The following is a 16,064-nucleotide window of genomic DNA, read 5'->3' as shown; positions in this document are numbered from 1 at the left end:
TACAAGGAAAGTCTTGTAGAGACTCGTGCTTGTGTGTGAAGTGAAGTTAAAGATGAGTGAGAGATCTGAGAACAAAAAGATCCTTTATAAAAATACAAGGAATAAAACAACAAATAACAACTGAGCAAACAATAAGCAACAAATTGACAAAAAAGGTATTAACCTTACGTGAAAATATTTGAAGAAGAGCAGATCTATTCTTTGAGTGTGTGTGTGGTGTGTGTGTGTGTGTGGGGGAGTTTGTGTGGGTGTGTGTGCGTGTGTGTGTGTGTGTGTGTGTGTGTGTGTGTGTGTGTGTGTATGAGAGCTATTTTGGTTCAAGTCCAACTGAAGCAGAGCTCGTGAGGTGTGTGAATCCCTGAACATGAACACGTTATTTGTACACTACAGAGTCTGTGGATACAAAAAAAGACATCAGATAAAAAGAAATGAGAAAACAATTAACAGCATAAAATACAGAGATAAAATGATTCCAGCTTTGAACAACAGTTCATTATTCATCCATGTATCATTGGCTCTCATATTTAATTTTCTTCTAATTAATGAGCTATTTAGTTTTTTAATACAATAATAATGTAATGTCTGTCTTTGGTCTTTTTTTTTATTTACACATGTTTTTGTGTTGAGCTTAGTCCTGGTCTCCTCATAGGCTTTTTTATTGCACCAGCTCAAATGAGAGAAGAGGAACAGTTTTAACAATGGAAAACTATTTATCATAGATTATGATGATTATATGATATATATAAAATATTTAAATACAAAATAACATCGTATGTAGAGTTGGCAGGTGATGTGCAAAATATGGACTATGTACTTGTGTGTGTGTGTGTGTGTGTGAAAAAAACTTTTTTCTATTCTTTTTTAGCAACGTCACAATTAAAGAGTCTAAATAACATCATTATGATGATTTCATGACTTAACGTCTGGCGCTACAGACTTCAAAACTGCTGGTTTATTGTCACAGTGATAATAGAGGAGCCGGTTATCTGAAACTAATTTTATCCCTCATATTGTTAAACTACCTCGAGCATGTTTCAATGATTTATGCCGAGAGGAAGGACGTGCTGGTGGAAGATTCCAATAAGACAGAGTGCACTGAATTTCATTACACAAACAATGACTTCATATATGTTACATGAAAAAAAAAAACTTGTAACGTTTCAATGAAAAGCAGATTATAGGTATTTATTACAAAATCCACGTTGGTTGCATCAGTCATTACAGCAGACATGAACACACATCATGTGAAACTGTGGTTCCAAGCGTCAGCGGGCCAGTCGTCCAATGGAAATGATTTGTTTCCAACATTTGATTTTTGCGTCTGAGATTTCAAGTTCAATATCTGTTACCATCTCTGTGATTTTAGATCAGCTTGTTCACCAGACGTCTTCAGGGGAATGACTTCTTTCTTTCTTTTTACTTTTTTCTGCAATAGAGCCCATTTTGTGTGCATTTTTAAGATATGACTTAATTTGCATAGACGCTCGCTGTGGATTAGCGTCAGTAACATCACTCTATCTATTCTTAAATGCTCTCAGTTACACACACACTCACACACACACACACATACAGATACACACCTGAGGTTTTCTGTGACGTAAACAGCTTTTAAGGGTTTTGTCTGTTTAGTTAATTGTATTTGCCCATTCTCACAAAATGAAATTCATATGGCTTACCTGTACCTGGTTACTGTACAAAGAGCGAATACATCGGAGTCAACAACTTTCCTGCTACTTGATGTAAGAAGATGTTTCCTTTGAAGATGGGTAAGTTACGCCAGAGTGTTCCCACCAACTATTCTTACTTTTTTACGACAGGTGAGACGAGACCCTGATACAATCAACCTGAGATTGACATGAAATGTACCCCTTTATTCAAAGTGTTGGTTCTTGTTGAGAGGCGGAATTTTGTCCCTGTATTTCTTTTGCATTCTTTATTAAAATCTTATTTGGATCAAAAGCACCAGAGTTGAAATCACAGGATTATTCTCTTCAACATGATTCCGTGGATTCACAGATTTATTTACATACCAATGTGCTTGTCACATTGTGAGTTTGAGTCCTGCTCTTGCTTTGCTCTGTCCTATGATATTTGCTATTGCTGTTTTTACTGTGTCCACTAAAGCACAAACGCATAAAATTAGACACTTAAGCTTAAAAAAACATGTGAGTCGCGTCAAATATGAGCAGGAGTAAGTGAAGATATAAAAACAGTCCCACAAACAGGCATGAAGACAAAAACACAGAAACGTGTACATGCTTAGGAAAAAACCATACAATAAAAAAATAAGAAGCATATCTCTGAATAGGAATAAAAGGAATTTTGAGAAGACATTTGCGGCATATGGATACCATCATGTAGAGATTGGTTGCTACAATGCATTTTACCATCAATTTTATACACAGCATAGCCCTTATAGAGGAGTGCATTTCTTCTGTCCACCGCCTCTGGTTCCTCATCATGTGGACAAAACACTTTTGAAATATCTTTTAGACAGTCTCATTTTGGCACAGCGAGTTTTAAATGGCGCTCTCCTCCATCCACTGACATTTAGTGCTTTAGCTTCTCCCATTCCTCGTTTCCTCTGCTGATTTGAACACATTTTTTAATCTCAGTCCAGTATATGTACAGTATATGTAAATATGTGCTGTATGCCACATGTTGTTATATAAGAGCCTGATATCATGAGGTTTTCTCGGAGATGTTGCTGGGTGGCGGCTCAGTGACCCGGGGAGGAGGAAGCAGCGTCATTGTGTTTTCTCTCACTGTGCTTTCCCAGTCACGGCTTTCATCGCGGCCGCCTCTCCCCACAGCTCCCCGTCACTGTCCAGCCCTCGCTCTCTTTCCTCGTCCCAGTAGTCGTCCTCTTCCTCCTCCTCTTCCTCTTCGACGGCTGACTCATACGTGGCTTTTTCCTCTTGCTTGATGGCTTGAATGGCGGGAGCGGCAGGGGGTGCAGCTGGGGGATCAGCTGGGGGTTCAGCTGCGGCTGCACTGTCCCCTGAATCACTGCTGTCCTCAAAAGCTTCAGGGTTCTCCAGCATCTCCCTGATGAGAGGAGGCATGGGCCCTGGAATCTCTGTCTTCAGTGTGATGGCTCTCTCTGCACCTAAAGGCACATAAATACTTATTTAATTGTTATGGTATGAAAAGAGGAAGAAGCCTAATAGACAGCGTCCATTATCCAAACAAATCTCCTTCCATGGCATTCATACAATATGCAGATGATGGTTTAGTCTATTCAACAGAACTATTTTTCCATGATTCCTATTCAAGGTGAAAATATTTTATTAATTTACACTTGTGATATCTGTAATATGGGTATGATGAGTATTATTTGATTATTTGTTTTCGTTCCAATACAAGACTTGAGTCAGATACAAAAATATAAATATCCTTTCACACATGAACCTGGTGAGACAAGTAGCTGTACCACAACTTTGTCAGAAAATGGTCTGATCAAGTAAACAAAACAATGCGTCTGACCAGACATCTGAATCCAACAGTCTGTATTTTACTCTTGCGGATACTTAAATACAATTCAATTTGTACCCTAAAAATATTGAGGTTTGATTCCCAGCTATACTTTTAAACTGATACTGTGACATGTAAAGCTTTGGCTGACCTTTGGTGCTGATTCCTCTGAGATCCGTAACTTTCATCAGCATGCGCGGAAACATATGAGGCTTGTTCGGGCGTCTGCGGCGGGTGTAGATCTTCAGAGCCTCTAGCAGTGGCTCCTGCAGCTTATCCACCTTCTCCGGCTCCTCCAGGTCCATACGATCTGAGAGAGAGAGAGAGAGAGAGAGAGGGAAGCACCAATGTGAAGAGTAAATATTAGCAGTCTACGGAAACTGCAGAACAAGACAAACTTGCACGTCCAAAGGCTCATAGTTCCTTTTTACACCAAATGCTCTATCTCAGGTTTACCTCCACAGATCAGGCAGATGGCACTAAGCAGCCCCGTCTCAGTGTCGTCCATCTCTAAAGGAAGCAGCTGACTGGCGAAGGCAAACACCAGTTCTGTGAGTGGACCAAAGCCGGCGTTATGCATCTGTGTCCTGTTGAGTGTCAGGCCATCGGAGAAGGTCATCGTGTCCTGCTCTGGTGTGTAACGGGTGCATATCCTCAGCATCTGAGCAGGGCAGGGAAATAAGACATTGACCTTTAGAGAATTTAAGTCCAAAATGGTTTCATGCCAGCTTTAGTTTCAGATTCAAATGTTCTGTATCATACTGGAGTGTAAAGCAGCTTGAGAAATTAGGTAGCGTTAGGGAGGTGGAGGTGGTGGAAGGGGAGGAAGGAAATAATGTGGTTGGTACCAGGATGTCCAGACATGCAGATTTGAGGAGGGTGATCTGGTCAGCGATGGTGAGCGTGGTGAAGCCTGGTAGCCGCTTGGCAAACTCCACAATCTTTATAATGCACTTAGTGGAGAGCTCACTGAACTTATCCCACAGGCCCAAGTCCAGCTGCACTCTGTGTTCAGCACTTGAGTTCTGGGAGAGAGAGAGAGAGAGAGAGAGGGACACTTGTGTCTCGGTGTGGCAGAGACAAATGTACTGTGTTTGTCCTCCTGGCAAAGCGGTGAACTAGTGCCTGAGTGGCTTGTGGGGTGTTTGGGTGGTAGATGGGATTATTAGCAGAACTCACTGTGTGGTATTTTCCGAGTTGCATCAGAGATGGAAAGGTCTCCTTGTGAGCTTTGCTGACTTTGTTCACCAGCTCCTCCAGCTCGCCGCTCAGCTCGTAGTTCTCTGGCAGCACCACCTCCTCCTTCACGTCCTTCTTCTTTTTGTTCCTGTCGTTGCGCACCGCTGAAGGGGAAAACACGCCACGCTCAACTCCACGTGTGCCATTTCTAGATAAGTGACGATGAATCAGTAAAAGTTTTATTTTCTCACACTCACCTTCCTTGGACATGCCAACCTCGAAGCACTTCTGCAGCCGGCAGTACTGGCAGCGGTTGCGGGTCACTTTGTTGATCTGACAGTTCTTGTCTCGGTGGCAGGTGTACACCATGTTCTTCTGGATACTGCGCCTGAAGAAACCCTGGAAGAGATAATGGAAAGAACGTCTTGTACACTTTCTTCATGGCAGGAAAACATTTTCTATGTGCTCGTATCTCTGCCAGGGAGGTTATTTAATACCAAGCAGGATTATGCAAAAAACTACAGAACGGATTACTTCGAAACTTGGTGGAAGGATGTGGTATGAGTAAGAACCCGTAAGAATCTTAATAAAATCAGACCCATTAAGGGGACTTATATTTATGTGCGTATGCCCTTTGGTGCAGATCTGAAAAAAAATCGTGATCCAAATAATCTAAATGTGGTTTCATAAGGGGAATGTTGGGCCTTGGTGAAGTTATTTAGTTCTATTGAGTGCTTTTCTAGTTATTCTAGTTAATCAGGTTGAGCAAAAACTACGCTACAAATTTCCATGAAATTTTGTGGAGGAGTGGGACACAGTCAACTGAAGAGCCCACTGAATTTGAAAGCTGATCCAGAAAGATGGGCAGACCCAGTATTTCCTTACTTTAACATGCCAAGAGAGGGTGCTAACCTCGTAGAGTGTATGTGTTCTCTGAACTCTGTTCTAGTTTCATTGTTAGATCTAAATGATAAATGTCCAGTTTGTCTTTTAATACATTTTTATTTGATTTTGTTGCCGGGAGCAGCTGCTCAGCTCTGTGTGAATAAGTGCAGATTTAGTAAAGATACACTAGAGGGCAGCTTATCAACAGCTTACATTCTGGACCACTAACATCTGTCTCCTGAACAGCAGCCTCCCACTCTGGCCTCATCATCACAAATACATCACAAAAGAGGTCTCTCTGGCTTCACACACCTTGCAGCCCTCACAGGAGCTCACTCCGTAGTGATAACCGGACGACTTGTCCTGGCACACGAAGCACGGCTTGTAGACCCGAGGAGGAGGAGGAGGAGAAGGAGAGCTGGGCACCATCTCCTCTGAACTGGTGCTCTGGGTCTCCACCGCTGTAGCAAAGAGAGAGAAGAAAATACATTTATGGACTCTTATTATATCAGAGCATCTTGTTTGTATAAGCTCTCGAAAGTCTTTGAAACTATGATCAAAGCCGATGCAACTACTGATTAAGAGAGAGCGGTCAACAAACAACCCCCGACCCCATGCAGGCCAGGCAACCCCTCGGAGCCAGAAGGCAAGCTCAAAGGCAGACATTTTTAAGAGAAAAGGGAGGGGGTGGGGGGTCGCAGTGCTGATTGACAGCCTTTAAAGAGACACAATTAGCTGATGGCCAGATGGCCCCGCTGATAAAATGCTGATTGGCAGCTGAGATTTGATTGGTTTCTCCATTTACTGGTGAGTGTGGGGTGGGGGCAGCATACCTCTGTTGACTTTTTGACTGACATCTGAGTTTTTGTAACAAACACACACACACACGTGCGCACACACACACACACACACACACACACACACACACACACACACATGCTCACATTTTTATTTGAAAGGCTTTCCAACCGGACCTGCCTATATACCTCCAGCCCCATGTGAACAAACAGAGGTGGGATGTTTATGAGACTCGGCTGTCTGCCTGTGTTCCTCCTCGCTGTCGCTCTAAAGAAACTGAATAACACCATTTGCCGGCCAAAGTCATTCCACTGCTGCCGGTGAAAACGCTCAGAACAAGGGACCAGAACCCTCCATCAGATTAACACTGTGGCTCCTAGTCCTCAGATGAAAACATGTTGAGTTGGACAGTAACATGCCTGGTGCGGATTTAAAGGTGATGCTTAAAGAACAAGCAGATTCCTGCGAACATGCCTTTCAACTTTCACCTTCACTCACCCCAACTTCACCTCCCTCTGCCCATTCCCACCCCCACTCTCTTGTTTCCTGGCCCTAAATTCCTCAGCGCAGGCTGGACAGGGTTTAATAGTTGCCCAGGCTCATAAGAGGGCCCTATAAAGGCTGTGTCGGGGATGGGAAGGAGGCCCCCGGCCAGGCTGACGGTCTCTTTATTGGGATCCAGTCACCTTGGGCAGCTATTCACAACAACAGCTCCATCCTTGGATCCCTTCCTAGTAAAAATAAAGAATCTGGGGTCAAAAACCCCAAAGTCACAGCCCCTCCTGTCACCTTCAATGAAAAGCACAGGACTGAACCAAATGTGGCCCCCACCCCACTGCTACAACCCCAACCTGAACCCGCAGCTTGTCATTAACAAGAGTGGTAAGGTTTCAAAAAACAGAGAGGCAAAGGCACAAAGGAATAGTCTAATAAAAAACACAGAGGGAAAAATGAAAAGAGAGAGAAAGAGAGAGAAAGGGGAGAGAAGGAGGTGAGGCAGAGGACAGAAACTTCCCAGTGGTCGAGGGGTTAAATACAATCCTGCACATTTAACTTTGACCTTGACTGAAGAGGGCAATTCTTAAATTCATTACCGGCAGCTTGTTTTAACATCCACACGTGTGTTCAAATATAAAACAACACACAAGAAGTTATGACTTCCTTAACTGAGAAATAAAACCATGTTTTTAACTTGATAATGACATGTGTGTGTGTGTGTGTGTGTGTGTGTGTGTTTGCATGTGCGGTTTGGATATAGTTTAATGTAAGACTGTGATTATTTAATAGATGTCAGTTAGAAGAATCTGAATTGGAAAGCAGTAACCTGTACAACACCAGCCATTCATTCTTTCAAGACTTTGATTCATTGTGACATTGACATAAAATATTCCAGTTAGATGAAAATAACAACTAACTAAACAAGGACACTGATTGGCCACTTTATCACCACATTGCATTTGCCTGTAAGGAGACGAGAAACATCTGCCTTTTTATCTGGATCCGCACCAAATCTTACCTGTTCATAATTATTTTAATTCTACACAAATCAGAATTCTTTCTTGAATTCGTTTACAAAAATGTGGTAAAACATCCTATTCCGCAATATGTATTGACATGGGAAAAAAAATCTTGATCCTCCTTCATAATCAATTCTGCTCCAAGAGTTAATGTGCTCTTCTTTGGCCCAAACCTCACTCTCCTACCATGTTCCAATAAAATTGTCCCAGTAGTTTTTGCATAATCCTTCTACGGAAAACATAACCCCATTGGTGTGGGTAGCAAGGAGAAATAAACAACAACAGGGCCACAGGACAATGAGTGTCTCACTTGTGAGGATTAGCGGCTTTTCTTTGTCTTATGTGATAAGAAACTGGATGTTGTTGATGTCTGGACTGTAACTCTGTTTATGAAGAACATATTTGTGGACAGCACATTGAGCCTTAGAAAAATGCAATTGGTTTCTCCCACAGCAGGTGAGTGTAACATATTCCAGAGAAAGTGTGAACACAGGTTTATCAGTCAACAAGAAGCTGCTGGATGAGCAGCAGGTAACTCCTGTCACGGGGTCTGTTCCGGGGGCTTTGGAGCCCAGGTGTGGAAGGTCACATGAAAGGTGGGGGTGGAGGCGGACGAGTGGCACTCACTGTAACCAGATCTTTGTTTTGTGTTTATACAGTAACACTGACAGTGTGGAAAGCGGCCCTGCAGAGAACAAGTGGAAGAGAAGCTCCCCACTGAAACGGAGAGGCTGCATCTGGCGCCAGGGGAGAGGTAGTGACTGACAGTGTCTGAGGGTGGTGAGAGCGGGTGAGGAGGGACGTGACTCACGAGAATCGGGAGGGGGGAGACAGGGTGAGAGCTGCTGGACGGGGAAGGGAGGGAGGGACTCTACCTGGTGTGCAGAAAGAAGGAGCAGAGCCAAAAGCTGTCAACATCTGTCATCACCCCGAGATGAGCTCAGCCCCGGTCTGAAAAAAACAGCTCCCTCTTCTTGACTTACAGCTCAGCTCTGAGCGTGTCACAACATCCATCAGCACACAGCCACTGGACGCAGCAGAGACACAATGAAAGGTGTGAATCACCTTCTTCAACTTCCTCCGATTCAACTCCTAAGCACTCCTGAACTATTAATCCAACCTGTCATGTTTTCCTCTCTGGTTTTCCATTGCCCCGCAGAACAAGAGGCTCTCGCTGCTCCACTTCCAGCTGCTGACGCCTCAGTCACTGTAGTAGAATTCATTATCACTTCACCTGATCTCCTCTGGTTTCTGTGCCTTCCCTAACCTCCCCCCTCTTTCCATTTTCTCCGCAGTGTTTGTTGTCGGATCAGCACATCACTGTTTAGACAACAGAAGCTGCTCTGAAAGCAGAAACCTTCCTTATCAGCTCGGATGCCTGATCTGTATTGAAACCTCATGGAATCAATGTGTGTGTATGGGTTTGGAGCTACAGCTTTTCACACTTGTGGTGGTGGTTTCCTCCACTAAGGAGGTTCTGTTTCGATCCATGTCTGATCATTTGTTTGTTAATTATTATTATTGTGTTTTATTGTTTGTAAGCAAGACTATATACGCACAAAACTACAGACTGGATAACCAGAAAACTTTAGATAGAGAAGGTTTGAGAATAATTCATGGATCTTGATAAAATCAGACACCTTAAGGGGCCTAATATTTATTTGCATGTTATTTGGTGCAGATCTGAATAAAAAAGTAAATAATGGAGCTGATACGGATCAGGGGACAGATGCCGGACATTTTTTTCAATTTCTTTAACATCGGCAGATGGAGCCTTTTTTTCACATTTTTCACAGAATTTCACAGGAATAATTTATGGATCTTGGTGACCACAATGTTTAGGAGACTGTTATTTATATTAATTTGGTGCAGATCCAAACCAATGTCCAAGTGTCGTGGATTTATGGTGGTTTCATAGAGGCTGGTGGAGGTATGCGCTCTCCTGAAAAGCAGAACAGCTGTTTGTCCATTTGGCTTCTGCTGCGCCACTGATGAGCTCCAGCACTGATCTGCTAAAGGTGACAGAGCTGATCAGAACTGATCCGACATTCTGTTCTAACACACAAAGGTGAAAGTGCAGCCCAGATGAACAGTGAACAGAGTGGGGTTGGTTTTCACTCTTGGAAAGACTCTGTGGTTGACTCACTGTGACATGTGGCCACTGGGACCTAGAGCCTGGTTCAGCATCAACATCACACATCTCATTGAACTAGACTTTGGCCTGGGGGGGGGGGGGGGGGGGGGGGTCCACACTACAAAGGAGAGGAGGATACTAAAGAACTGTGGAATCCTTAAATCCTTAAAAACTGTTTGATAGTGACATAAGCAACAGCTATAATAACTTTTAATTTGTTTTGTTTGGAGCCAGATGGGATACTTGAGAAATCTTGACAGCAACATTCAAAAGAAAGTGTCATTTCGGATCGAATTGATTTATCTCTCTTTCACAGTCTTCAAAAAGATGTATCTGGATGGTAAATCCAGTTTCTACAGAACTCCCGCCCTTCAAAACGCTCTGCAGCATACTGTGGAATGTGAGTGTGCATGTGAATATGTGTGTGTGTGGGCTGGAGCATGGGACCATGGGCCAAGCAGACAGAGTCTGACTTGTTTTGTCAATGTTGCAACAATTATGGAAACAAACTTGGAGGAAAACATTGGATTATGTGTCCTTCATTATTAAACCGTCATACATAAAAGTGTCGTGGTTGGAGAAAATTCGATTTCAAAGTTAAATCAGCTTGTAGGTTAAATCCTGCTTTCCATGACACGCTCGGTTCCTGATGTTATAACATGGTTTATGAGCTGATAAACAGCCAGGGAGATTTTCAAGCTCAAATATGCTGAGTGAGTAATTACCACAACAGCAGGGAGGAGATGGGGGAGACCTGAGAGACAATCCCTTTCATCAGCTGTTTTAAGTTCAATACCAGTGTCCTCCCCCCTGCACTCCTCCCCCCTCCTCGAAACCTCGGTAATAACCCTCTTCCCCCCTCTGTCCTCCGCTGCCTTCCTGCCCTGGCAGCAGGAGGAGGAGTCCTTCCTGTCACTGGCAGCGCCTTGTAAAGAGAAAAGCCTGTGAAAACCCGGCCACTGTCCAGGAGATGGCTCCATAAAAACAGTGGCACCAAACACTTAAAGGAGGCACACACACACACACAAACACACAAACACACACAAGCTACCACGCACAAAGGCACACACACAATTTCACTAGCTCACTTAAAAAAAACTAATCCTCACACTAGCTGTAAATCTTGTTCTGTAATTTAAGATGTGCTAACGACATTTTGAGCCAAATGAGCATTAAAACACATGTGAAGCAAACACAAAGTTTCTCTGTTCAACAACGCTCATGTTATATATATATTTTCTCTCCCCACGGTCACAGAGTGTTTGTCTGCAGCGTGTGGGGGAGGGAGCGTTTATGAGACAGGTTGTTAAATCATGGGTTTGTCCTCCCCATTCATCATCATACATACAATACACCTTTTCTTCTTTATAACACGTCATAAACCCCGCTTTCTATTTTTGCTCTTATTTTGGAGAAGAGAGAGTCAGAGTCAGCTCCCACATCCGAACTTGGCACAAGATAAAAAAACAATACCGGGAGCCAACGTTGCTCCTCAACAGTCAGTGCTACAAACTCTGCAGCATTAAATTGGTAAATTAAAAGCACTTTGGAATCGTGTTTATAAATGAGATAAATGTTGAATCTTGTGATTTAATATATAATATAGAGCTCTTCACTTTTTCTCTGCTTTTCACTTTTTGAAAGTCACTCTAAACTACTGTGTACAAAAACATCACATTGGAGGACATTTGACAAAGACTTCAGAACCATCAGAGGACTTATGGTGTGGTGGAGGCATGGCAGGAAGTCGCAGCCACACATTTAGAGACAAGTCCGAACACGACACACTGAACCTCACAAGATGTTGGTGTCAAACCAATCACCAAATCAGCAGCTTGGGGCTGAACTCTGGCCATCCAGCTTTGATAAGAGCATTAGCACCATAAAACATGCATTTTTCTTATCATTTGCAATATGGATCGGTCAATCCAAATTAAAAAACTAATTAGAGTAATAATCAGGTTATTTACAGAAGCCTGATTAGAGTAATAATTTGACTACATGATTCACGACAGCAGAATAGTCTGACGTGATTCTTCTGATAAGGTGTCTGGAGCAGTCTGCAGGGAACACCTTACTGACGGAGAAAAGAAAGATTAAATTAGGTATTTAGCTGGTGTTCTGGTTTTTGTTTTACCTTTTAAAACATAACATCTTGGTGCAAATTCTTTCACTGTCAGGCTGGATTGTAACCCAACCGGTCGAGGCAGATGGTCGACCAGTCCAGTTCTGTCTGTCTGCTTTCTTCCAGTTAAAAATAGAGATTTTCCTCTTTCCCTATTGTCGTTCAGTGCTTTCTAATGGACCAGTTGCGTTTCTCTCTTTACGGTTGTCAAGTCTTGACCTGACTCTGTAACAAGCATTGAGATAATGTATGTTATGACTTGCTGCTTCTTAAAATGAATTGAATGCGTACAGAAAATCAGCTTTGCTTTAAAAAGAAATTGGACATGGGACACATATGCAGCATATAAATATTAGCAGTTCTAGATCCATTGAATTATTAAGAGTGAGACAATCGGTTTAGCTCGGAAGATACGATAATCATGGGTGTTGCTGTAACATCCCTCTTTCCCTTTCTTCAAAGTTAGCCCCAACTGAGTAAGAGTCAGTGAGAAATCACTCTTAATACATTTATAGGTTACCTGAGAAACACTATCGTCAAATGAGCATTAATTATCTACCACAAATATGAATGACAGCATCACTTTCTCTCTTATTTTCGCTTTAACATTTGCCTTAATCTGCTTTTTGTTGAGCTGCTGCTGTGTATTGTCCACAGGGACGGACAAAGCAGTTTTATTGCAGCTACAAGAATCTGCTTTTGTAAAGAAGGTCACACTGAACTTGAATTTCTGCGTCTGCAGAGGCTGTGAGGACTTCCCAGCGTGTGGTGCTCAGAGAGCAACGGAGTCACAGCCCACAGGCATCCACATGTTCTGCCAGCCAGTATTTCATAGTGACACATATTTATCGGAACAATATTTATTCAAAGAGTATTCTTGTGCAGGGACGGCCAAAAAAGATGTTATCTGAGCCTCATCTATTCCAAGAAACAACATACAAACAATCCTCAAATCAGCTTAACTTTGAGCTCATAAATCAGGCTCCAAACTTTCAGTAAGTCTCTCCATTGGTTCATATCAGCTCCTCTCTGATGTTATGCAGCTCCATTGTTACAGCAGCTTTGAAGAGCCCATTTACAGAGAAGAAAAAAAGCAGATTATCACTGAATGAAGAGGAGAGTTATTCCCCCTCAAGGCCTTTAGCACCACGATACAAAGATTTACTGGGGGTTTAGTCCCAAATCCAACTTCATCCCGAAGCCCTCGCCTCTTTTAACTGCCCATGCCCCTACACACACAGCCTAATCTCTTAATTGACCCTTTGTAATTGTAATTGAATCATTAAAAAGCTCTTGGTTACACAACACAAGGCGTGTAAGCCGAGCCATGTGTGAGCAAAGAATAAACACACATCACTGCTGGTAGGGAACACACACAAACACACGCCGATACACACACACTAATGGAAGAGGAGATGAAGAGCAGGAAGAGGGGATCTTTAAAAAAACGAATGTCACATAGAGGAGAAACGGGCAGCAGAGGCTGTGTGACGGAGACAGAGAGTGGACCCCGCTGCCTTTAATGCCTCCTGATGTTGAGACAAAGGACGGTAGAGAGGTGCTGAACGGCCTCTCATAAAAACACAGGAAGAGAAGACCCCCCCCCCCCCCCCTCACAGAGGACAAAATGCTCTCAGGAATTTGATGTGGTCTCTGAAAGAGTTTGAACAGTGAGGAAATATCACACTAATCATTTTAGTTCACTTTCCAGTGGCTGGTGATGCAGCAGTTTATATGACGATGATTTCACTTTAACTCTGAATGGGTCAGTTTGTGTCTGAGCATTAAGCCAAAAGTGTCACTGTCAAAGGGAGTGGTGTATAGTTTCCACAAGGGGAAAATAAAAGAAAGATAGTCGAGCAGAATTTAGTTGCTTTGATTTTTCCAGATGCAGCCTATCACTGTTACTACTATATCTATAGTCTGAATTAAACCAGTTTGACAAAAATAATAAATGAATACAAACTCTACAGCAAATGTAGAACAATGTTACAGCAAAACTCATCATTGGTTGACAAACAAATCTCCAGAACATAACAAGTATGTAGCTGACGGCAATAATCTAACGATTGACCTTATTCTGAATAAGATAGTGATTTATTTATGATATTTCCCTGAGTTACAAAGTCTGATTATGAAGTCAAGTAACTGCTAATGTTGCAAAACACTGTGAAAACTCCAACAGGACGTTATAATGTCATTAAGACGTATACATGTCTATATAATGGGATTAAGATAAAATTCTCCATATGTCATTCAATTATTGCTTATTCTGATTATGACCTTATTCAGATATTGGTGTCAATGTGGTTAATGTATGTTATCAATTAATCTGCCCATTGTTTATCTCGTTCATTTATCAACCATTTGTCACAAAGTTATGATAAATGTCTTTTACCAAGACGATTCATTCAAACACCTTTTCTTTTAAACCACGTGGATTACAAATCTTTAGCTGTCTGTTGGCTGATCCTGGACCTGCATCCCTCAACTGAACCACACACATTTTTATATGTAAAGAAACCATGATTGATGACCATCTGTGGACATTTGTCTTTCAGCCTGGCATCTGGCAAAGCTCCTTAGCGAGTTGTAACAGGCCCTGCTGTGGTGTTTGTCATCCTGACTGCTCATGCATCATCATTAGGGAGCACTGCGGACTTGACGGTACTCAGTGCCCTGGTATCTAAATAATTACCAAGATAAATAGACTCAAAGGTGCTCAGCGGGGACGTCCCACACTGCAGGACCGCTTGAGCTCAGCGGAGTGGATGTCATCTTTTTAGAAAGTTGATAAATGTCGCTCTGTCGAGTTGACGCGTATAAATGAGACTTCAGCGAGTCCATTTCTACAGATAGATGGAGTCAGTGTTTGATTTTCTGAGTCACAAAGCCTAGTGTAATCTGAAAATGGACAATAACAAAAGGTCTGCGTGTTATTTTGTCCGACAGAGAGTATTTCCCTCATTTATCTCTGCACTGTTTGTCTGTGTGACGTTTTGCAATCTGTGCCTTGTCTGCTCAGGTCCTTTGAGGAGCCATGGTGAAAAGAATGTCCTGTGGAGTCAGGAAACAGGGGGTGCTTACATGTCAAGTGACTCATGCTTTATCATGTCTCATTTCTACTGTCACCCTCTCTCTTCTTTATCACCACAATGAGCTGTAGCTTCGAGGAACACCCCCCAAATTGCAAATGGATCAAATCTGTGTAAAGGTACATGTATGTATTATAATCTTGTTTTCTCATTTAGACCCTGTGAAGTTTCCAACTGACTGTGTGTGTGTGTGTATTGGCCAAATCCCAACCTTGTGATTCCTGTGCCTTCGATCCGTCAGAACCTGTTTCTGTTTGGACGTATAGGTGCTTGTTGTTTTCTGGACATGTTGCCGGGGTCAGGTCCCGCATTGTTTGAAAATACTGTCAATCATGTGAAGTCATTCATAAAGAAAACAAACAGCGGGGTGTATAAATATGCACTCCCCAGCTCACTCACTCACTCTCACAAAAGCACATAAACAAACAGGCTGCAGGGTGAGAATGGGACGTGGAATCGAAAGGAATCTGACTCTTCCTGTGGAGAGAGCTCTATGATAACAAAACTGGGACTCTGCTGGGAACACACACACGCACACACACACTCACACACACACACACAGCTGATGGACAGGACACAGTACTCACACTGGATGCTGCTGGTCCCGGCCCAGGCGAAGGGGTCCAGGCCGGAGAAGTAAGGGGTGGCCTTCCCCAGCATGCAGGAGCCCTGTCCGGACACATCAAAGAGGGGCCGGGGGAGCAGCCCCAGAGCCTCCATACAGTCAAACATGCTCTTCTCAAATCACAGCAACACAGCTGCACTCCTCTGCTTTTGTTCTGCAGCCGAGCAGAGAGAGAGTGGCTGTAAAAACTCAGGAAAAAAAAGCTTCCTCTTACTCAGGGTAACTCAATGCC

At 42.9% G+C, this 16,064-nt stretch overlaps 1 protein-coding gene across 5 annotated transcripts in view; it reads right to left on the bottom strand.

The window, feature by feature from the left end:
* Positions 1-66: 66 nt before the first annotated feature.
* Positions 67-16,064, bottom strand: part of LOC128456851 (retinoic acid receptor gamma-A) — a 35,674-nt gene continuing 19,676 nt past the window's right edge. Inside the window, exons 1-8 of one of the 5 annotated variants that reach the window (XM_053441263.1) lie at positions 15,795-16,064; positions 5,851-5,999; positions 4,911-5,052; positions 4,654-4,817; positions 4,323-4,499; positions 3,931-4,135; positions 3,626-3,784; positions 67-3,109 (exon numbers count right to left, since the gene is read on the bottom strand). The exon at positions 15,795-16,064 is cut by the window's right edge and continues 479 nt beyond it. In XM_053441263.1, coding sequence (XP_053297238.1) covers positions 2,763-3,109; positions 3,626-3,784; positions 3,931-4,135; positions 4,323-4,499; positions 4,654-4,817; positions 4,911-5,052; positions 5,851-5,999; positions 15,795-15,939 — 1,488 coding nt within the window. In that variant the 5' untranslated portion in view covers positions 15,940-16,064 and the 3' untranslated portion in view covers positions 67-2,762. Of the gene's footprint in view, positions 3,110-3,625; positions 3,785-3,930; positions 4,136-4,322; positions 4,500-4,653; positions 5,053-5,850; positions 6,000-15,794 lie in introns of all 5 variants that reach the window. The other 4 variants (XM_053441252.1, XM_053441243.1, XM_053441271.1 and 1 more) reach the window with 4 other exon arrangements.

The sequence above is a fragment of the Pleuronectes platessa genome, chromosome 2 (genome assembly GCF_947347685.1).
Source record: "Pleuronectes platessa chromosome 2, fPlePla1.1, whole genome shotgun sequence".
Classification (NCBI taxonomy): domain Eukaryota; kingdom Metazoa; phylum Chordata; class Actinopteri; order Pleuronectiformes; family Pleuronectidae; genus Pleuronectes; species Pleuronectes platessa.
The sequence above is the reverse complement of the archived record's forward strand: the minus strand, read 5'-3'. Positions and strand labels throughout refer to the sequence as shown.